Source organism: Conger conger, chromosome 10 (genome assembly GCF_963514075.1).
Source record: "Conger conger chromosome 10, fConCon1.1, whole genome shotgun sequence".
Classification (NCBI taxonomy): Eukaryota; Metazoa; Chordata; class Actinopteri; order Anguilliformes; family Congridae; genus Conger; species Conger conger.
Genome location: NC_083769.1, coordinates 25,076,487 through 25,100,326, shown reverse-complemented (window position 1 = coordinate 25,100,326; position 23,840 = coordinate 25,076,487). Strand labels below are relative to the sequence as shown.

General features: G+C 40.0%; 1 protein-coding gene and 1 pseudogene across 1 annotated transcript; one reads left to right on the top strand and one right to left on the bottom strand.

The window, feature by feature from the left end:
• The window catches only part of LOC133139505 (signal peptide, CUB and EGF-like domain-containing protein 3), a 370,116-nt pseudogene that overhangs the window by 160,801 nt on the left and 185,475 nt on the right, over nucleotides 1–23,840 (top strand).
• On the bottom strand, nucleotides 217–17,797 carry LOC133138559 (major histocompatibility complex class I-related gene protein-like). Its single transcript, XM_061257424.1, has 7 exons — nucleotides 17,521–17,797; nucleotides 16,433–16,699; nucleotides 12,397–12,687; nucleotides 12,184–12,294; nucleotides 5,162–5,362; nucleotides 3,428–3,458; nucleotides 217–331 (listed from the first exon to the last, which is right to left on the bottom strand). Exons 1-7 carry the CDS (start codon nucleotides 17,795–17,797, stop codon nucleotides 217–219), a joined length of 1,293 nt encoding a protein of 430 aa, XP_061113408.1.

Below are 23,840 nucleotides of genomic sequence, written 5' to 3'. Positions count from 1 at the left end.
AAAGGCATTTTGGATAATTCACAAGTGACCACATCATCTCTTAAGTGTATCTGAGCGGGGGGTGAAAAATGACAGTGTGGAGTCTGGAGGAGTCAGATAGCGCTCTGGATCGATGCAGTTTAAAGCAGTAATCAAATCTCCCGCAGTTATACACAGCCTGAGATCCTGTGGTCCTCCGGGCAGGTCTCTGAGCGCGAGCCAGGGAGTGCGTTCCCGTTACGGCCTCCTTCCCTTCCCCGCCGCCCCGTGTCCGAGTGCAGCGCTGACACTCAGCTTCGGCCGGTCAGGACCGGTCTGAGCGGCGAACGCGAGGTCTGTCTGACACGGCGGGCTGGGGGGGGGGGCGGGAACGGGGAAACATCGGTGAGATGCGGTCGGCGAATCGTCTGAGACTCAACAGCCTGGCGCTGATGTGATTGGGTGGAGGGAGATGATAAAGATTGGGAAGATAACGGTTGCCAAATCATCACGCGCCAAATCGTGAAGCCTTGAAGAATGGAGATGAGCCCCGTCTAGGACACCAGCCAGAATGCTGTGGAAGGACAAGCTTTCTATGGTAAAGCAGTTTTATTGTTTTCATTAAATATTGTAACTGACAAATAGGCTTAGACGAGGGTTGCGCCAGCGGGTTGACTTCCCCAGAGCACAACCCTAAATTATGTACTGCCCCCGCCCCACCCATCCTATTACTCACTAATTCCAAAGAAGACATAACTTCTCCCCTTCCCTCTATCTCAAAACTATTCTGTCCCATTAAAACCAGCTCTTCCAACGACTGCCCCCAATGGCAGGACAAATTATTATCTTGTGCACTAGATCAAGACCTGTCACCCTACCTTTGTTGTATGTGCAATGAATTTAGTCCCCATATATCCTTTCCTGTGCGTAACAAACCAAGAACAATATTTAAAACCATTTAAAGCCAAAACTGTATAATGGAATGTCTTAATTTTATGTTTAAAAATAATTTATTCTGAGGAGTAATTATAAAATATAGTGACTAGTTTTTGGTTTTGCCTTTTAAAAGAAAAGAAAAAACAATATTGCATCCCTTACACTGAAATTCACACAAAAGATTGAATAATCAACAATATAAGTGTACATAAATGTATTTCGGAATCGACACCAGTTAAATTTTGAGAACGACTAATTGTTTTTGAGATGCCATTTGAACAGAACATTTATTTCTGTACTTCAGTATTTGCTTTCATATTTTCAGGAGTCAATACATACTTTAATCCAGATCATGGTTTTCATTGTGAATAAAGAAGATATAACTCTGGGTGGTGCACCCTTACGTCATTCAGCAGACAGTGATCTGTGTAATCATTGCTGGTTCAAAGACAAAAAAGGCAAGGATGTTGGACTCCCGGACTGACTGACAGTAGTTGTCCTTGTCATGCTCACCCATTAGTAAAGCTGAAGCTTCAGTAGAAATGCCATTGATGTATTCTTTTGAATGTTCCCTGCAGACTGACAGATCCCCCTCATCCTTTTCTGAAACTGAACACATGGATATGTTTTTTTTTGTTGGTTTGGTTGTTTGTTTGTTTTTTTGCTTTTTAAAATAAGAGTTTGCTATGATTTATCATAGAGTCGATAATGGTATTTGCACTTGAAAGTTGTTATTGCTCAAGTAATTGCTGGATTTTGTATTTTGTCTTTTTTTTTAATGAATGGAATTGGTGTTCTTAACCTTGTGGAAGCATTCTTTTTTCATTCAATCCCCTCTGAATATCAAACCATGATTTAATCAAAAGACATTGGCTTCAAAAATCTTTTTTAAAAGTGTATTTACTTATTGTCATTTTAATATCAAACTTTCATGACACATAGCCATACTTAGTCAGCTTTTTAACGCAGTACTGTCATTTTCACTGGAAAAAATGCAATTATTCACAGATTTCAGTGTGCAGTGGACCTGCAGTGGAAAGTAAGCTATAGTTACTTTGAGAAGATTGATCTTTGTGTGCATAATTTTTGTGCGTCAATCTACACTCAATAATCCATAATGACAAATTGAAAACATATTTTTCCACTCTTTAGTTCCTAGTTTACCAAACGGCATTTAAAGGACTCTGTGAGCTTGAGGAAAAATATTTGCTGTCCATTTGGATAAATTTGGAGACACTAAGGGACACCAGGGTACACTGCTTACATTTTGCTTCATAGATCTTTAGTAGTTCTGTTTATCAACCTAAGATTTTGCTAGCATGTGGTCAAGGAGATTATGATTCAGAAAAAGGTATAGGTTCAACTCAATCATACCTGTTTATGATTCTCAGTATTTTATTGTAAAATAAAGGAGAACAACTTTCTTTTGCATTTTCACCTACTTTGTTTTGGCTTCAGACAGTAATGAGTCATTACTAATGACTCTCTTATAACATTACATTATATGCATTTAGCAGACGCTTTTATCCTGAGTGACGTACAATGAAGTGCAAATCAAACTCAGGGGCAAGTGCATTGAGGACCCCAGAGGAAAATTCAGTTCTGAGTCCTAGCGTGATCACATAGATACAGCCTGAACCCTTGAAGAGCACATCTATTTACCAACTAGCATACCATGGTTCATTTGGCCAATGTGTTATAACTTGGGTTATAATTTGCTATTAATTGGCCAATGCATTCCTCCAGCATACACAACTGGGTCAAACTATAATATATGGGAATAAAGAAAGCTGTGTATGTGTGTGTTTGATAAATCCAGTGGAATTTGTTTGTTTGTTTCCAATTGCACATACATTTACATACGGATTTCTGAAAAAATATTTTTCTCAATAACCATAAACAGTAGCTTACTTGTCCGTACTTGCGTTCTTATGAATGTGTGTGACATCATATTTAATGGCCCAAGTCCCACTCCAAAACCAAGAATGAAATGCCAAGCATGCAAGAACATACTTGTGTTCTTGGGAAGCACATTTTTTACAAGTGTTCTTGATGAGAATGGTCAGCACAAGGACAGAGAAGGCTATGCACGCTTGTGATGTGCGGATATGCTGTTCGGGAGGCAAACCGGAGTCAATTGCCTCATCTGAATGATAACCCTTTGGGGTTTGTTATCCAAGAGTCAAAATTTTACTAAATTTAACAAATACAAAGTCACAGAAGCTCAAACACAGTGGAAGTGTAAGTCATTTATTTCCAGTAAATATTTTCAGTTTTACAGTGGATACAGATCAGTGTACACAATTGAGCCACAGTCACATCACTGGACAAATCCCCTTTGAAATTTGATGACAATATCACAAAAAAATCACCAGCTATATCTAGGCAGTTTTCCAAAAAGGATATTTGGAGACTCCAAAAGGACACATTAAATTATTATGTGTCTTGAGGTGTAAATACTGTATTTTGCTTACTAAATTAGACACTTCCCTGAAAGAAAGTGTTTGCACTTCCCCCAGCCTTTCCTCCATACCTCTCCCTCTCAACCTCCATCTCATTGAACTCTTCTCAGGCAGAAACAAGTCGAAAGGTTTGTAGAAAAGGGAAGGAATGAAAACAGGAAGGGAACTAAAGGGGTTAAAGTTAAGGGGTCCAAATTAAATGGGTCTTATTATCAGACTTCAGGCACCAAAGGTGAAAATTAAGAAAAATTTCTATAGGCATTCTATGTGATTGAGAGTAAGTGACTTCAGGGTGTGTGGCCCATTAAACAGCCTTGAATGCATTTTTTCAGACTTTGATTGGGGTACTATAGACCATTTCATAATAAACTGTAGATGTGGCTTATGTGTCCCAGAGTAGGTACTTTCTTGTTGACCATGTCTTGTGTGGCAAGTGCTGATATTGTATTGCCATAAGGAACACTTGTCTCAGCTACTTAGAGATTTTTTTTTAAATGTATTTCATTTTCAAAACATTTTTTTTCATTTAAATTCTCATGGGGGAGTATGTGCCCGGAATCCTAGCAATACCGACATGTGCTTGTCGGTATGAGGCTGCAATCAAATGTAAGGTAGTTGTACTGCAGCAGATTATAGGGGTATCACAAGCACGCATTGCATCTCAAATACATACATTATTACATTATTGGGATTTGGCAGACGCTCTTATCCAGAGCGACGTACAGTTGATTAGACTAAGCAGGAGACAATCCTCCCCTGGAGCAATGCAGGGTTAAGGGCCTTGCTCAAGGGCCCAACAGCTGTGCAGATCTTATTGTGGCTACACCGGGATTCGAACCACCGACCTTGCGAGTCCCAGTCATTTACCTTAACCACTACGCTACAGGGCTCCCCACATACAACTGCATTCTCTGCCCTTGTGTTCTTGAAGGGCGGTCTCCCGAATGGAGCTACTTCACAAGGACCCGAGTCCTGACATCACGTTCTTGGTACTGAGAAACACTCTCCGTCTCTGTCTCTCATGTCCTTCTAATCAATGACATTATTCAATATTAAAATATACATAACTGTAAATTGTATATGCAGAATAACTAACCTGACAGGTGTAAATAGAATAAGAGGCGCTGCAGCCTATATGTTGACGCACACATAATAGCCTGCACTAGTGCACTTCATGTCATTGTTGGGAGCAAATGGAGGCTTGAAGCTTTGTCTTCTGACTCTGAAATTAAGAAGACAAACTATCTGTGACACATCTTCTAAAGAGGCAGAAGAGCGTACTCTACTGTATTCATTGTAATATCCAGGCACCTTTAGCAAACAATAACCTTTCGCCTTGATGCAGAGTGAAAAGACAAAATGATGAAGATAAAAATGTTTCACCCTTTCTCCATTCAAGACATCCGAATGAATATTGCCTCTCACCTCTGCTTCTCCTCTTATAGATGACAAATGCTGGTAAAGTGGTAAAGACTAGAAACACCAGCACCAGCACTACAACCAGCCTTCCTCTAGTTCTGTAAAGCAATACATTATAGAGAGATCAGTAAATAAATGATACACAGGCCATGACGTTCTACTTCAAACTACCACTGGTTAATGTTTGTGGAAAGTACCAGTCTTAACAAATACGTAATTGTGCAAAATGCAATGTTCCACCCTGTCCCAATGATTCCACAATAATGTGTTGCAGAGCATATAATTGTCTGAATTACCCCATTTTATGTCCAGCTTGTTGTCCAGTGTAAGGTGTGTGACAGAGCAGGTGTAATGATGTCTCTCTCTCAGTTCCTCTGAACGGATACTCAGGGTCCTCCTTGTCTGGTAAGTCCCGTCTCCATTGGGTAACACCTCCCCCAGAATCAGCTCCTCATCTGGGATGGGATGCCCGTCTCTCAGCATGGTCAGGTTGATGTGTCGGGGGTAGAAGCCCGTGGCCAGACAGCTCACCTTCATTTCTCCAGTCTCAGTGCATGGCTTGTGGATCAGCCTGACTCTGGGGTGCTCTGGAGGGGCAAACAGCAGAGCCAGAGAAAGGGCAGTTATACCGCAATGCAGGGAAACAGAGGTTCCTCACATGGGATAAAAATGTACACCGTTTTGTTAGAAAAGGACTGTCACATAAATTTACCTACTGCACAGTGTATTCAGCTGACTCATTGAAGCCTGGGTCTGGGCCTTAAGTAATTTTCAGGAAATATAATGATATTCTGGTACCCTCCAAAATGGGAACTGAAAAAAAATCTATGAAACATTTTAATCAAACTATTTTCAGGAAAAACCACTACATTCTTGAAGCCCATGCATACACAACACTGACACAGTGAATTTTTAATGTATGAATTTGGAATTATGGGATTGAAAAATCTTCTAAAATGGCAACTGTATTCAATAGGCCACTTGGCATTATTCAAAAGTCTATAAAAATGCTGCACATGTTTATTTTACAAAAAGCTCAAGCATCACACCTCTAATTTTTATTTTAATCAATCGATCTTCTTGAGGTTTCAATGTTGTAATTTCTGAATTACACAAGCAGAAAGGTCTCATGATAAACATTGATAAACATTTGTATAATCCATTCCACAGAATGCTTCTTTCCACATAAGCTGTGGCCATTGAGGGCTGACTGTGCGATTATGCATGTTGTAACGCGACACTTCTGTTCCATCATAAGCTTCCCACACCATGACTGGGCTGGGCTTGTTATTGTCCAGCACACATCCAGCCAGCATCTGATGAACATGAACTCCTTCAAAACAAAGAGGAAAAAAAGAAGCAAATAAGCCAATGGTCGATGGTATGCAATGAATTTTTTTCAGTTTGAATACACACACATACAGTAAATATATTTTGCCCATAGAACTGCTTTTCACTGGATGTTTTTTGTTTTTCACACCATTCTCTGCAAACTCTAGAGAATGTTGCGTGTGAAAATCCCAGGAAATCGGCAGTTTCTAGATATTCAAAGTTGACTTTTACATGGCACCAACACAGTGAATTTTTACTGTATTCATTTGGAGTTATGGGATTGCAAAATCTTCCAAAAATGGCAATTGTATTTATTAGGCTACATGAAATTATTCAAAAGTCTATAAAAATGCTGCACAAGCTTATGATACAAAGAACAATTCTAATTCTGGAGCTCACATGCCACACCACTAATTCTTAGTTTAATCGCAAAAGCAAGATCTGCTTGAGGTTTTAATGTTGTAATTTCTGAATTACACAAGCATTGTGTTTAAAACATTTTCTAAGAAACTTGACATTAACTGCAATGTTAAGCCACACCTGGTCCCCTCGGTTTGTAGCCTAATGTATATGCAATGCCAGCGAAGGTGAGTGCACGAATATACTCATCATGTTAAGAATCGAACTTTGTACCTTTGAATCCTCATTGCGTAACACAGTTTGATTTTACAGTAGAAAAGCTATCTTACTAATGTTAAATACAGTTGGCTATTAATGTAATGTCGGGGACTGGCGGAGAGCCAGGAGCGACTAAGGGTAATCCCTTATAAGAGGACACGCGAACATGTTCGCCACAAAACCCCGGGAGGCAAAAGAAACAGAAAATACTTGAGACAACTCCGACCAAAATAAAAGGAACAGCCCAAAAAACGGCTACAGGAAAATAAAGCGACCCTTAAAAACCAGGGCGAACAACCCAACCAAAATGAGTGCTACAAGCGAGCACTGCCAACCCCAGACCGGGGGCCGAAATAAAAGTGCAACCTAGTATAAAACACTAGTCAATAAAACAAAGAACCTTGAGACGCAGCTCAGGAAAAACACAAACCAAAATACAAATACCGGGGATAACATCCCTCACCAACAAGCTCACACGAGCTATAAATGAAATAAAAAAAACAAAGAACCTTTCGGAAGGCGTCAGCAGTGCACACAGCACCAACAAGCTGAGTGTCTTCCTTACCTTTTCTTTTAAATGTGAAAGAAACCCGAACCAGCACGATACCTGACTCATATAAGACACCAAGTCAATCGCGTGCATACCAGCCTGGTGCAAGAGCGCACAGTTGACACCAAAGCGCCGACCGACAGCTAGCGATGGCATTAAATACCCTCAGGAGGTAGGCTCCCCTGGCACTAATGAGGGCCAGGTGAAAATAATGAGCCCCTGCCCTCTGGTGGCCACAACCAGTCACTACCTTCCACCCATGACAATTAATCCTGTGTTAACAACTGCAGCCAGTGAAAGAATAAGAAGCGCTGTCATTCCCTCTATAGCACCTCAAAGAGCCAACACCCCAAACTCAGTCCCGGGTTGCTTTAAACAAGGACCTTTAGCCAATTTCACTCAAGTCCTCTCACCTACCCTTATTTGGTTTCCTTCAGACTGAAACTGATAACCGACAGGCACAAAAGTCATGGCTGACTAACTGGCATATTAAGGAATGAGGAGACTTATTATTAGGTTAGTTATTAACCAGTTTTTTGTTTACCCTTTCATGCACAGCTTGGGACCCGACTTCTATATCTTTGCATATCTTGTGCATCAAAGGGTTAAAAAAGCAAAGTACTCCCGTTCAATTAAATACATCTGATCCTACAGTCAGTGGCGATTCTAGAATTATACAAATTGGGTGTCAAGGGGGTGGCCAAGGGTACTTTAGGGGGTCCATAATCCATAAACATGAGTGCAATTGTCAAAAATAACCCACCAAACATGATATCCTATAAGGCATATCATATGTATTAATTTTATTTGCAAACAAACATTTTAGCATTGTGCCTGAAGATACTAGAATTGAAAAAAATTAGTTCACTTAAAAAAATACCGGCAGCATTGCTGACAATCTCCTTAATGTATAACACAAATTTGCAGGGCTCAGTTTGCCTGCTTTGGCCCTGACAAGGAGGACTAGATGGAGAGCTATTCTGGCCCTCAAGGATCTCAGGTACATGGGGAGACTTGACTGGTGGCCTTGGGTGGGGATCTGTTTACATCCTGTCGAACAGCTGCAAGTCATGAATTTAAATTGAAACAGAGATTAATTAAAGGAGAGGCACCTCATGCCCACAGTGAAATATGGTGGTGGATCAGTGATGTTTTGGGGCTGTTTTAATTCCAAGAGTCTAGGTAAAGATCAATGGTATAATGGATTCCACCGAGTATCAGGCCAGTTTGGCTGACAATCTAGTTGCCTCCTCACTCCACTGGCTGCCTGTCATGGCTTGCATCAAATTCAAAACATTGGTGCTAGCCTTCCAAGCAGTTAAGGGGTCAGCCCCAGTTTACCTCCAAAAAGTTATCAGACCCTACACCCCTGCCAGACCTCTTCGTTTGGCCACCACAGGCTGCTTGGCGCCTTCCCCTCTCCAAACTTCCACCTCCCACTCACGACTACTGTCTGTTCTGGCTCCACGGTGGTGGAACGAACTCCCCTTGGAGGTCAGAACAGCAGAATCTCTTACCACCTTCAAGCGCAGACTGAAGACGCACCTCTTCAAGCTGCACCTCTCCCTGTCCCTCCCTACCTCCCTGTAAACCTTAATTGTTGTCTTTATGTCACGTTTCATGTTTGTCATGTCATGTTTTATGTTTAGTTATTGTCTTGGTTATGTTATTGTCATGTCACGTATTATGTTAGTCTAGTATCACCACGTTTTTATGTTTCATGGCATGTTATGTTTCATGTTTAGTTGTTGTTACAATTTAATTGTTAGTCTTGCCATGTCATGTTAAATGGTAAATGGCAGGCATTTATATATAATGTTATATAATGTTATTTAGTTTATTTCGTTTATTGTCATATTTCGCAAACTTGTTATGTCACAATTTATGTTTCATGTTACGCTGTACTGGTCATTGATCAGCATACACTTTTTCATGTCTTTCTGCAAATCTTGCATTCCTGCTTTCTCTCTCTCCCTTTCTGTCACTCACACCCTAATTGTTTCAATTTCCCTTGTCTACTTACTAATCTACTAATGCTAGATCAGGATTGGGTAATTCTAATCATGTGTTCATGTTACCTTACGTTTCTTGTGCATGTCATTTACTAATTTACTAATGCTAGGGCAGGATAGGTTCATTACTAACGATTACTAATTACCTCGTGAAGTTGTCAATCCTCCACACCTGATTTCCATTTTCTTGCTACTCTCAAGCTAATTGTCTACACCTGTCTTCACCTGCATATAAAACTCAGTTTCATGTCTTGTCTTTGTGAAATTGTTTGCCTCCTGTTGGTCAGTGCAGTGGTTGAGCGGTAGTGGCAAGCCATTTGTCCACCTGTTACGAGCAACGCCTGTTTATTGACCATTGTTTATTGACTTTTGTTTTGTTGACCATTGCCTGCCTGTACCATGACTTTGCCTGCTGTTTTTGTGCTTTTGCCTTTCGGGGAAGACTTCGGTTTTGACTCTTGCACCATCGTTGACCCTGAGCCTGCCAACCGTCCACCTGTACTTCTGCCCGCTGACAGTTTTCCTGGCTACCGGACTTCCCGCATGGTGTACCAACTATGAGACTGCCTTCTGCGGTACTGCGCTTTGGTTTTCTGGCTGGATATTTATGTGTATTAACATTGCTTGTTTTTGACTACGCTCTCTGGATATTCCCCAAATAAAGCCCTGATGGGACTTTACTACACTACTGTTTCTGAGTCATGGTCCAAACCCCCCACGCACCTGTCTCATTTTACCTGTGATATTGATTTGTGCATTAGGATGTTTTGTCTAGGTAAGCAGTATTTGGCTTGGTAAGCAGTTTGTTTATAAATTTGCGTGTTGTGGTACTACAATATAAAAGAAAATCCAATGATCAAATAGGCCCTGGTCCTTTGTTGTGCAGGTTGCAGGTGAAATTCTACTTCCCTCTAGGATTTTTCAATGCATTTATCCCTGGTTATGGGTATGCACTTTGTATGTCGCGTTGTAATGTAACAAGGCTGAGACTTGGCAGTGGGTGGATTTTCAAGCAAGACAATGACCCAAAGCATGCTTTAAAATCCACACACATGGTTCTCTGACAACAAAATCTATGTTTTTACAATGGCCATCTCAAGCACCGGACCATAATCCAATCAAAAACCTGTGGGCTAAACTGAATCTGGGCAGCTAATGAGCACACACCCAAGAATGTGAAGGATCTTGCAAGGATCTGCATCGAGGAATGGCCTGATATCCTTCCAAATGTATTCATATAGTCCTTTTCTAGACACTCCGACACTTTACAGTGATTGGGGGGAAACTCGCCTCAACCACCACCAATGTGTAGCACCCTCCTGTGTGACGCAATGCTGCCATTTTGGGCCAGAACACTCACCAGCTGAAGCAGAGAGGCAAAGAACATTTTTGAATTTTTAAAAAAATTAGGTGGCAGGTTGAAAGAGCCAGGTTTGGAATTTAGCCAGGACACTGGGGAACCCCCTACTCTTTGCAAAGAGTGTCACTGGTGCAACATTGGTTCAGGAGGTAAGATGGGTCATCTGGCAGGAGGGTTTCAAAGTATCCCTGAGCAAGTCATCTAACCCCCAATTGCTCCTGACAGATCCTGACAAGCTGCTTGGTGCCTAGCATGGCAGCCAATTTTCTTTGTGTGTGTGTGTGTGACCTGTGGTCTGTGGCCGCACCGAGACTGTGGAACAAACTGCACCAACACGTTCAAATCCCAGCTTCTATGCCCTTGTTTTTAATTCCATATGAGAATTGTCTTTGTTATTGTTTTTGTTGTATCTTCATGTATTATTATTACAGGACTGTGGATGTTTGTTTTTTTCACTGTTCTTATTTTGTACATATATAGTAATTAGAAATTGTACAGCACAGTAGTCATTTTAAATTTGCTTTATGAATAAATGTGACTTGACATTGACTTACTAAATATCACAACGTGTACAGTAGATATAGAGGCTGCAAGTATTCAGAGCCTTTACTTTTTGCACACTTTATTGTGTTGTAGATTTAATTTTAAATGGATAAAATACAATTTACAATCCCATTAATCTACACACAATAGCCCATAAATACAAAGTGAAAACATTTTTAGCAAATGAATTAAAAATCTAAAACTGAAATCTCACATTTATATAGGTATTCAGACCGTTAATTCAGTACTTTGTAGAAGCCCCTTTGAGGGTAGTTCTGCCCAACGATTTCTATTTTTTCTCATCACACCAGATTATATATCCTCATTCTCTCAGACCTCAGCTGCTTTGTAAAGTACAAGTGGGCTGTCATGTGCCTAGCCACTCTATTATAAAGGCCTGCAGTGCTGCTAAGAAGGTCATCCTTCTGGCAGGTTCTCCCATCTCCACTTCCAACGCTCTGTAAGAGTGGCCGTTGGGTTCTTGGCCACCTCCCTGGTGAAGACCCTTCTTGCCTGGATACTCCGTTTGGCTGGACAGCCGACTCGCCTTCCTACTCTTTTTCACTCTCACTCTCACACCCACACTCTCACATCTTTCCTATAATCATTTATATTATTATATATTTTAATATATATACAGCATGTACATTATATACAAATGAACTTGACAGGTGAAATAGAAAAAGAGGTGCTGTTGCCTATATGTTGATGCACATGTGGCATGAAGAACCTATGCACTTGACTCTGAAACTGAGAGGACAAACTATTAGTGATACATCTTCTAAAGGGGCAGAAGAGCACACTCTAGTGCGAACACTGCTGAAGATAAGTGCAATACTTTTTCACTTACCTTTAGCAAGCAGTCAGGATGCAGAGTCAATTCTCAGGGTGGTCTAGGAAACTACAAAGTGACTGCAAAAAGACAAAATGATCAAGATAAAAATGTTTCACCCTTTCCCCATTCAAGACATCCCCATGAATATTGCCTCTCACCTCTGCGCCTCCTCTTATAGATGACAAATAAAAGGATGGTAGAGACAAGAACCAGAACCAGCACTACAACCAGAGAACTGATGACTGCAACATCTGAGCCTTCCTCTGGTTCTGTAAAACAGAGCATTACAGTGAGATACTCAATGCAATGTTCCACGCTGTCCCAATGATTCCACAATAATGTGTTGCAGAGCATATAATTATCTGAATTACCCCAGTTTATGTCCAGCTTGTTGTCCAGAGTAAGATGTGTGACAGAGCAGGTGTAATGATGTCTCTCTCTCAGTTCCTCTGAACGGATACTCAGGGTCCTCCTTGTCTGGTAGGTCCCGTCTCCATTGGGTAACACCTCCCCCAGAATCAGCTCCTCATCTGGGACGGGATGCCCGTCTCTCAGCACGGTCAGGTTGATATGTCGGGGGTAGAAGCCCGTGGCCAGACAGCTCACCTTCATTTCTCCAGTCTCAGTGCATGGCTTGTGGATCAGCCTGACTCTGGGGCGCTCTGAAGGGGCAAACATCAGTGCATTAGCCAGAGAAAGGGCAGTTATACAGCAATGCAGGGAAGCACAGGTTCCTCACATGGGATTAAACTGTAAATTTTGTTAGAAAACGACTGTTACATAAATGTAACAACTGCACAGCGTAGCACCCACAGTACTGCAACATACACTCACTGAGCACTTTATTATACAGCCAATCTGCCTTGTGTCAACATTCCAGGCTGGTGGTGGTGGTGTAATGGTGTTTTCTTGGCAAACTTTGGGTCTGTTAATACCAATCAATCATCACTTGAATGCCACATCCGATTTGAGCTTTATTGCTGACCATGTGCATCCCTTCATGGCCACAATGTACTCATCTTCTAATGGCTACTTCCAGCATGATAATGCCCCATGTCACAAATCAAGTCGTCTCAAACTGGTTTTATGAACAATGAGTTCAATGTTCTTCAGTGGCCTTCTTACTCACCGGATCTGTATCCAATAGAACACCTTGTGGATGGGCTGTGATAGAACAGAAGACAAATCTGAAGAAATTGTGGGAGGCAATCATGTCATGGAACAGAATCTCAAAAAAAAAAGAAATTCAATATCTTCTGGAATCCATTCCACAAAGAATTGAGGCTGTTTTGAGAGCAAAAGGACCAGTGCTCAGTGGATGTATGAAGCCACTGCTATCCAGAAAAGGCAGTCAGAAAATATTTTTACATTTACATTTAAAACAAAACAAAGGGCAGGCCTGGGCAGGTTGGATCCAGGATACTCTCCATGTAGATGATGGGGACTACAACATAAACCATGATAACAAAATTATTTAAAACATATTAAATATCAAGTTAAATGTGAATGTATTGGGAAAGTGGCACAATTTTGGTTGTTTTGGCAGTGAATTCTAGCATATTGGATTGGAAAATAAACAATGACGATTAATGAGATTAAAGCACTGTCAGCTCTAATCTCATGGTCTCTAGGTGTGTGTAGGAATTACAGCCCTTTTATAGCTTCATATTCCCCATATTTTCAGGCAGTGGTTTTCAAACAGTGTTCTGTGTGGCAAGGTCAGGTGTGCCTTGGATTTTTGAAGGACCAAATACATTTTTATCTAGCCATGCTAAGAGATAGATTCATATGCTCTGGTATTGTTTCTTAACAATGCAAAACGTTAGGTCATAAGCACTTATTTATAACTTCAACCTCAGATTCTTATTTAGTCAATTTCGCTGCGGAAAGAAATGGGGGAGGGGGGATTATTACTTTGTTGTACATCAACAAGGCAATAGCACTGCAGCCAAGACATATTGTAGCAATGTTAACACTCAGCGTAGTTTTACATTGATTTCAGTTTTGTACAATGGACAGGTTGCACATATGTTAACACCGGCGCTCATTCCATGTTGTGCTATTTCTTGCTACAATCCATTTCTGTAAATCTTTTTTCATAAATGGTGTGTTTGTATGTGTGCAGAGTTTGTGTTAACACAGAACAATAATAAGTGGGAGCAATAATTATTTTATCCCTTGTTGATTTTGTAGGTTTGCTCACTTACAAAGAATGGAACTGTGTAGAATTTTAATCATGGGTACATTTTAACATTGAGAAACAGAATATCACAAAATAATCCACAATAACAACATCATATAAATTTTATAAATTTATTATTGTATTTTTGCATGAAATAAGTATTTGATCCCCTACCAATCAGCAATAATTCTGGCTCCCACAGACCAGTTAGTTTTCCATTAAGAAGCACTCCCTCATCTCAACTCATTACCCAAAACACCTGTCAACTCTTTACATTGTTATGTAGCTGTATAAAAGACACATGTCCACACAATCAATCAGATTCCAACGTTTCCACCATGGCCAAGACAAATGAGCTGTCTAAGGACATCAGGGACAAAATTGTAGACCTGCACAAGGCTGGGATGGGCTACAATAAAATAAGCAAGCAGCTTGTTGAGAAGTTAACAACTGTTGGAGAAATTATTAGAAAATGGAAGAAACACAAAGTCACCGCCAATCTCCCTCAGTCTGGGGCTCCACGCAAGATCTCGCCTCGTGGCATATCAATGATCATGAGAAAGGTCAGGGATCAGCCCAGTACGACACAGGAGGAGCTTGTTAATGACCTGAAGGCAGTTGGGACCACAGTCACGAAGAGAACCATCAGTAACACACTACACCGTGAAGGATTAAAATCCTGCTGCGCTCACAAGGTTCCTCTGCTGAAGAAGGCACGTGTACCGGCCCGCCTGAAGTTTGCCAAAGAACACCTGGATGATCCAGAGGAGGCTTGGGAGAAGGTGATGTGGTCAGATGAGACCAAAATAGAGCTATTTGGCATCAACTCAACTCGCCGTGTTTGGAGGAAGAGAAATGCTGAGTACAATCCCAAGAACACCATCCCCACTGTGAAGCATGGAGGTGGAAACCTTATGCTTTGGGGGTGTTTCTCAGCTAAGGGGACAGGACGACTTCACCGTATCGAGGGGAGGATCAATGGGGCCATGTACCAGGAAATTTTGGGCAACAACCTCTTTCCCTCAGTGAGAGCACTGCAAATGGGTCGTGGATGGGTCTTCCAACATGACAATGACCCAAAATATATGGCAACAAAGGAGTGGCTCAAAAAGAAGCATATTAAGGTCCTGGAGTGGCCTAGCCAGTCTCCAGACCTAAATGCCATCGAAAATCTTTGGAGGGAGCTGAAGCTTCGAGTTGCCAAGCGATAGCCTCGGAACCTTAAGGATTTGGAGAGGATCTGCAAAGAGGAGTGGACCAAAATCCCTCCCAAGATCTGTGCAAACCTGGTGAAAAACTACAACAAACATCTGACCTCTGTGCTTGCCAACAAAGGTTTCTCCACCAAGTATAAAGTCCTATTGTTCTATGGATCAAATACTTATTTCATGTGAAAATATGATATTAAATTTATAAAATGTATATGTCCATGTGTATTTTCCTAGTTCTGGATGTGATGCTTTGACTTGTGGTAGAACCTATGCACTTGTAAGTCGCTTTGGATTAAAAGCGTCTGCCAAATGACAAAAATGAAAATGTATATGATGTTGTTATTGTGGATTATTTTGTGATATTCTGTCTCTCAATGTTAAAATGTACCTATGATTAAAATTCTACACAGTTCCATTCTTTGTAAGTGGGCAAACCTACAAAATCAGCAAGGGATCAAATAATTATTGCTCCCACTGTATAATAGGCAGTTTGAAGCATTGAGAGAATCTTTTTTTGCCTCATCCTTCTTGGTGGAAATGAATCATCTTCATTCTGACATCCTTGGACAACTGTTTAGAGGAACCTATGGTTGTTGACATGAGACAGAACAGCCACTGCAGTTGGATACTTCAGAAGTCATGGAATTTCAGTGCTGGAATTATACTCACCTGACTCATTGAAGCCCTAATGAGTAAATCACCTGGGTCTGGGCCTTAGTAATCATATTTTTAAAAAGTAACAAATAATAATCCAAAAGGGTTCCCAAACTTTTGCACAGGGTCTTTTTCCTTTTTTATCATGTATAAACAGTAAAAAATGAAAATAAAAAGCAATCTTGCCTTAGAATTTCAGAAAGGTCTCATGTCCCAGATTTCTGCACCCCACTGCTATTATGGCCACAGGAAATGTAACAGTCCAGCAATTCCAAACTGTACAGGATATCAGGGTATAAAGAACTTTGAACTTTGTATAAAGAAGTGCTTTAGTTAGGTGTTTGTAGAAGGTTACTTTACCTTTTCTTAACACAATGTTCTTCTCTTTCTCCAGATAGTACTTCAGTGTTTGGATACAAATAGGCTGATAAATATGTCTATATTGCATTGGCCAGTATTCTTTTTCCTTTGTGGACCACATAAGCTGTGGCCATAGAGGGTTGACGGTGCGATTATGCATGTCGTAGCGTGTCGCTGCCGTTCCATCATAAGCTTCCCACATCGTGACTGGGCTGGCTTTGTCATTGTCCAGCACACATCCACCCAGCCTCTGATGAACATGAACTCCTTCAAAATAAAGAAAAAAAAGAAGCAAATAAGCCATGAGTCCCAAAAATCAACCCACTTACATTCTTGATATGATTTCGTGAAAATGCAATGAGAATATCCGTAGTCTAGTGCCCTCCTCAATTGAATGTGTGACCAAAAGAATACAGTAAAATATCAGACTTGTGCAACATCTATTGAAAATGTCCAATGCCAAAACTTTGAATATTCATTCATAAAGAAACATTCTTAATTCCCTCTGTCTTACTACTAGCTGTGATTGTAACTAATGCCTGTGAATGTACCTGTTAAGGCTGGTTTATATTTTGTTGGGCCACCATTGCTGCAACCAGTTTATACTTCAGAAATTAAATATATTTTTAATTAAACAATGACCATTCCAATGTTGGGCAACATTAGAACGTTCATGAACATTCTGCGATTTCAGTTGAGTGACGGAGTATAAACCAGCCTTTACCCTACATTTACTGGATTTATTCAGCTCTGCTATCGTCCTTTTTACGGCAGATGCTGTAACTGGCTCTCTGTGTCAGCCTGCATATGGGCTTCATCGATCATTTTTGAGTTGTAGTTTTTTTAATCCCAGATTTTTTTTATCGCTTCCCACAATTAATTCAGATTAGAGGGTCATCCAGTCTCTGAACAGTCCTCTGACTGAGCAAACAGGAAATGTACCCGTATGACCAGCCAGCATGCTGTAGAGCAACCACTGCCCTTCTGTATAATAATTTAATGAAGTATCATGTGGCAGTACAGGCCACATCCACATTCAAACGACCAACCTGTACATGTCAAACATCTGGTTGTTGCACTCAGCTCACCTCCAGTGTGATTGGAGAGGAGGTTTACACGGTGTGCTGGACTGCTCATGGAATTATAAACATGTTCCATCACAATGTTTGCACCTTCAAGGATAAAATCTTCAACAACATTTGTTGAGCTTGGTTGGCTTCGAGAGATCCATTTCTTTATGTTGCGGTCATAGTAGAGCACCTGAAGATCATCCAACATAACCACTACACTGAATTCTGGGAATTGGGTCTGTCCGTGTATAAATGTTGCAAATGCCCAGAGAGAGTGTGACCCTGTGTGGAACATCAACAATCATTAGTAGTGGTGTGAAGGCAGGATCATATTTGTTTAATGACCAGAAATATGTATTGCATTACATTCTTAGGACTTTCCTATACAAATGGAAACATGTACTGCACATACAGCACAAAATCCTTACACCTGCAATCAAACTTTGCAAGGACAACTGTCTGTGTGTGCGGGTCTGTGTCAGTGAACAAAGTCATCTTAAATTTTATTTTCAGGAAACAGATAATATAAAGGACTATAAAAAATAAGCTCCAAAAGTAAATACATGTTAAGAATGAAAGTGAAAGATTAATCTCTCACTTCAAGGCTGGAGACTTAATTCATTAACAAAAAACAGTACTTGATCAAATATGTGAAAATTCCAGAATGGGTTTAACTAGTAAACAGTTGGAGTGGATTGACTTCACAGTTTGGTACAGTATGAATAAATATGACATATAAAACTGCTTTGCATTTATTATGGAAATGTAAACAGTGGCAAACTGGCCATAATATCCTACCGGATAAAATTAGGCACATTAACACTAAATCATCAGGAACTCACAATTTTGAATTTAAGTCCCACGTGTTTTTAGAGACTGGGTCTTATTTCTTGAACATCAGCAGAATTAATTTGTCCGAAAATCATTCGGAAATGCATTTACACAAATAATGTGGGATTTATCAAAATGATTTTCAGTCAGTTTTTTTATGTCTCCAATGAACTTCAGGATTGCTCTCAGCTGTTTGGGTTGTGTGCAATCCCAGGCCTGGGAACGCCTCGGGATCCCCCAGGAGGAGCTGGAATGCGTTGCTGGGGAGAGGGACACCTGGAATACCCTGTTTAGCTTACTGCCACCGCGACCCGACTCCGGATAAGCAGGTGAAAATGGATGGATAGTTATGTGAATATTTCTAAACTACCCAATAAAAGTGATTGTTAGTTAGTTAGTTAGTTAGACAGACAGTTAGTGTATTAATCAGATTAGTACTGTACAATATCTAGATTAGTAGTAGCTAGTAAGAATAGTGCTTTACAACATTTAACTACCAAGAGAAGCAGGAAGTAAGAATCGCGAGTTTGGAAGGAATGTTGAAAACCGAAACTACCGTAAACACCCGAATAGTGGGACACGCAGACAGGGGAGTGACTAGGCTGGTAAACATTCAGACGCAGACATAACAGGGGATGACAAATGAGAACTGTAATGGAAAACAATAACCAAGGATGTATGAAAAATGAATAAATAACAAGAATAAACATAAATACACACAGGACAGATACAGAAACATTACAAAAATGCAACTGGATTCAACATTGAAATGGGTAATTCTGGGTAATTAGTGCTTAATATGTATAGCAAACACAAAGTTTGCTATAAATATAGCTTAGATCTTCATTGCTATGGCTGACCTCTTTTTAGATTTACATATATTGCTTTCACAGAAGATTTAGTGAATGGTGTAGGTACTTTGCTGAGTCTCACAAGTCCTAAATGACCGCAGAATAATCCCACCTGTTCATAACCGATCAAGTTCATGATAATGATGAATTAGTTTTGACGCCCCGAAAATGTGATATAAGGCTATGCGTGGTGTCCCATTTGTCCAGAAGTTATTCATTAAAATGGGATCTAAGAATTTAAAAGGTATGTTTACACAGAGATCCTACTTTTTGATATTGATAAACAAAAGCATATTATTTTTAGCAGTGTCATCAGTGGAATTAAGTGACTTGCAAAAGCCAAATGTGGGAAAAAAGAAAGAAAAAAAAGGATTCTGTGAATGCAGTGTCACTGAAATTAAGAAATAAATAGTTTGACATGTTGCAGTTCAATACATGGCACTATTTCAAATCCAAAAGATATAAATCAAACTGTTTTCAGAAAAGATTTATGAAAAACACCATGCCTGGATATAAGGAATGCAAGAATGGACGAAAGTTTGAAACCTGTAAACTACCAAAACCACCCGAATAGTGAAGCACGCAGACAGGGGAGTGACTCAGGCTTGAAAACATACCGAAACAGACATGACAGGGGATGACAAATACAATGAATAGTACTGTATGAATAAACTACAAGAATAACAATAATAAACAATGATAAACTCAGGAACATAACAATGGCACTATTTAAAAATCTATAAGCTATTTTCAGGAAACTCCATGATAGGTATCCTCCAAAATGGGAACTGAAAAAAAATCTATAAAACATTTAAATCGAACTATTTTCAGGAGAAACCACTAGATTATTGATGACCATCAGCCCAGGTATACACGACACCAACACAGTGATTTTTACTGTATGCATTTGGAATTATGGGATTGTCGTGTCTAGGAAACAACAGAATTCTAAGTCTAATCTCTAATTTGTCGAAAAACAACTTCACGAGGGAAAAGATACCACGGCAGCAAGCTCTTCAGGAAAATCAGACTTTATTAGCACAAGTGCACAAAGCCGGATCAATTCTGCAGAATTGAACCTTGATTGTTGGTTTCACACATATTTTATACACTTCTTTCAACACAACTCCTCCTAAAAAATACCATCTGATCTCTGTCAATCGCCCAAATTATAATTTTGCTTTGTATGCTATTCTCTAAAAATAAATGTTTTCTTTAAACATGACATTTGTTTTGTCAGCTTGTTCTTAAAAATAATTGTCGAAACTGAATGACATTTTGTTTTGTCAGCTGTTCTTAAAAAAATAATTGTCGTACAGGCATACAAACTGCCCTTAACAAATGTTTTCTTGTCAAAAATAAATGACATGACATTTTACATCATAAGCTATTCTTAAAATTAAATATTCTTATCGCATTATTCAGGCATACAGCTGTTCTGCAAACTGTCCTTGACAAAGATAGCCCACCCCCTCCACACAAGACATCCTGCCCTGTACGACTCATATGTGAACTGTCCTTGACAATGATAGCCCACCCCCACAACGCAAGACATCCTGCACTGCAAGCTGTTTTCTAACAAAGAGGAATCATAAAAGATTAATCATGCGAAACATGGTGTTATCTGGTACTTTCCAACTTTTTTATTTAAGCATACACATTATTTGATTCAATTCAGGTTACATATGGGTCACTATACTTCTAGCAAAAATGAGCAGTTAATCAGTTTGAAAATATATGTGCATACTTAATCATACTTTTTGGCATGAAGCTTTAAGAATTTTGGAGGAACCAGCTTGCTCAACTCTGACAGTTTGATGGTTTAATCTGATTTTGATTTATGATTGATTTGTCATAAAACAGAGATAGAACATCTTGTTCTGTTAATTTTTCCTACAGGATTGCAAAATCTTCCAAAAATGGCAATTGTTTTCAATTGGCTACATGGCATTATTCAAAATTCTATAAAAAATGCTGTATGCACAAGTTTATGATACAATGTACAATTCTAATTCTAGTGTTCACGTGCCACAGCACTAATTCTTAGTTTAATCGCATGATCTGCCTGAGGTTTCAATCTAAGAAACTTTACATTCACTGCAATGTTTAGCAGGTTGTAGGCCAAGTTGTAGCCTAATGTACATGCAATGCCAGGAAAGGCGAGTGCATGTTACAAATCAAACTTTATACCTTTGAAGCTTCTTTGTGTAAACCGTGACTAACGTTAAGCGCTGTTAGCTATTAATCATTTCTACACAAAAGCATATATATTCCCATGAAAAGTAGGGCAATTTGAAATTCACTAAAACCATTTGTATTAACTGAGTGCTGGTTTACCTTACCCAACAAACATAGCCTACTGCTGTCAAGTGCAAAGTTTGCTTTCAACTAAATTAGTGCTTCAGGTTAGATTTAAATGATTGTGAATCAATGACTATAGAGGCTATGCCATCTGAGAAAATACATCAAGTACATGGATAGCTAAAGCTTTTACCTGTGTTAACAACTGCAGCCAGTGAAAGAATAAGAAGCGCTGTTATTCCCTCCATAACGTCTCAAAAAGCCAATGCCCCAAACTCAGTCCCGGGTTCCTTTAAACAAGAACCTTTAGCAGATTTCACTCAGGTGTCCTCACCTGCCCTTATATGCTTTCCTCGAGACTGAAAGTGATACGCAAAAGGCACAAAGGTCACAGCTGATTGACTGGCATGTAAAGAAAGGAAAGAGTAGACTTATTAGTAGGTTAGTTATTAACTAGAGTTTTGTTAAAAAAGCAAAGTAGTTACTTTCAACTAAATACACGGATATGTTCCTACAGTCAGTGCCAATTCTAGAACTATACCAGGGGATGGCCAAGGTTACTTTAGGGGGTCCATAATCTATGAACATAAAAATTACATAGAAAAAAAAACATAGAAATTGTCAAAGATTACCCACCAAACAATATATCCTATAAGGCATATCCAACTTATTCATTTTATTTGTAAACAAACATTTTAACATTGTGTCTTTTTTTCAGATACTAGAATTGAAAAAATTAGTTGCTGACCATAATGGATAACACAAATCTGCAGGCAGTGAGGGACACACTGAGCCCTGACAAGTAGGACTAGACGGGGAACTATTCTGGCCCTCAAGGATCTCAGGGGGAGACTTCACTGATGGCCTTGGGTGGGGAGCTGTTTACATCCTCTCTGAAAAATAATATTGCATTTTCTGGTCACAGAACCAAAATCACCCCTAGTTCTCTCACCTGTAGTTCACTGTAGACCTAGATTGACTAAAGAGGCTAAAAGGAATTGCCCACTGGGGCCTGCTCACGCCATTATAATGTAACTACAGCACCAGCAGAATGAATTCTGATGTGAACAGATTAAATTTAGCAGTAATATTTAGCAGACTGAACCACAGTTTTGGTCTCATCAGTCCAGAAGACCTTTTTCCAGAACTGCGCAGGCTCTTTTAGGTACTTTTTAGTAGAGTATAACCTGGTCACCCTCACTTGTGGTTCGCATCTTGCAGCGTAGCCTCTATAGTTCTGTTTAAGGTTTGCTGAGGCCAGAAGTTGCTAACACATCCATGACGGCCTCAAGAAGAGTGTTTGTGATATGTCGGACAGGTGGTTGGGGAGTTTTTCTTCATTATGGTGAGAATTCTTCAGACATCAATGGTCATCCTTCAGGCCATTTTGATTACTGAGCTGACCAGAGCTTCTAATTGATGCTCCAAATGGCTGATTTCGATAAGCCTAAGGTTTAATGTCTGTTTTTTTTTTGTAGTTCTCAGCCTCATAACGGCTTCCTTGACTTTCATTGGTCCCCACTCTGGCCCTCTTGTTGACAACCTCTAGGTATAAAACTAAGTATAAAGAGTGCTGGAATTTCTACATTGTGAATAAAAGCTGAGAATCAGCACTTTAACCACATGTGAATTGTTTGTTTGTTCTAGACACTCCAACACTTTACATTGATTTGGGGGAAACTCGCCTCAACCACATCAATGTGTAGCGTCCACTTGGGTGATGCACAGCTGCTATTTTGTGCCAGAGCAATCACCACACACAAGCTGAGTTAGAGAAGGAAAGAACAATGTTTTTGAAAATTGATTGAGGGAATGATTAGGTGGCAGGTTGAAAGAGCCAGGTTTGGAATTTAGCCAGGACACCGTTGAACCCCCTACTCTTTGGGAAGAGTGTCATGGGATCTTGTCATGGGGAGTGTCACTGGGGCTCAGGAGGTAAGAGCAGTCGTCTGGCAGTTGGAGGTTTTCAAAGTGTCCCTGAGCAAGTGTCTCCTGACACCTCCTGACGAGCTGGTTGGTGCCTTGCATGGAAGCCAATTTTCATTGGTGCGTGAGTGTGTTTGAATGGGTGAATGAGAAGCATGAATTGCACAGTGTTTTGGATAAAAGTGTAATATGCATAAATGCAGACCATTCACCATTACCATTTTTAATGACCACAGTGAGTCAGCGGTCTTCCATTCAACTGCTCTTCTCTGTTTGGCTAAAGCAAAATGATGACAGGGCTTTTGCTGTGGCCACACCGAGACTGTAGAACAAACTGCACCAACACCTTCAAATCCCTTACTTTTAATTCCACATGAGAACAGTATTTGTTTTTTGTTGTATCTTTATCAATTATTATTGTAGTGTATT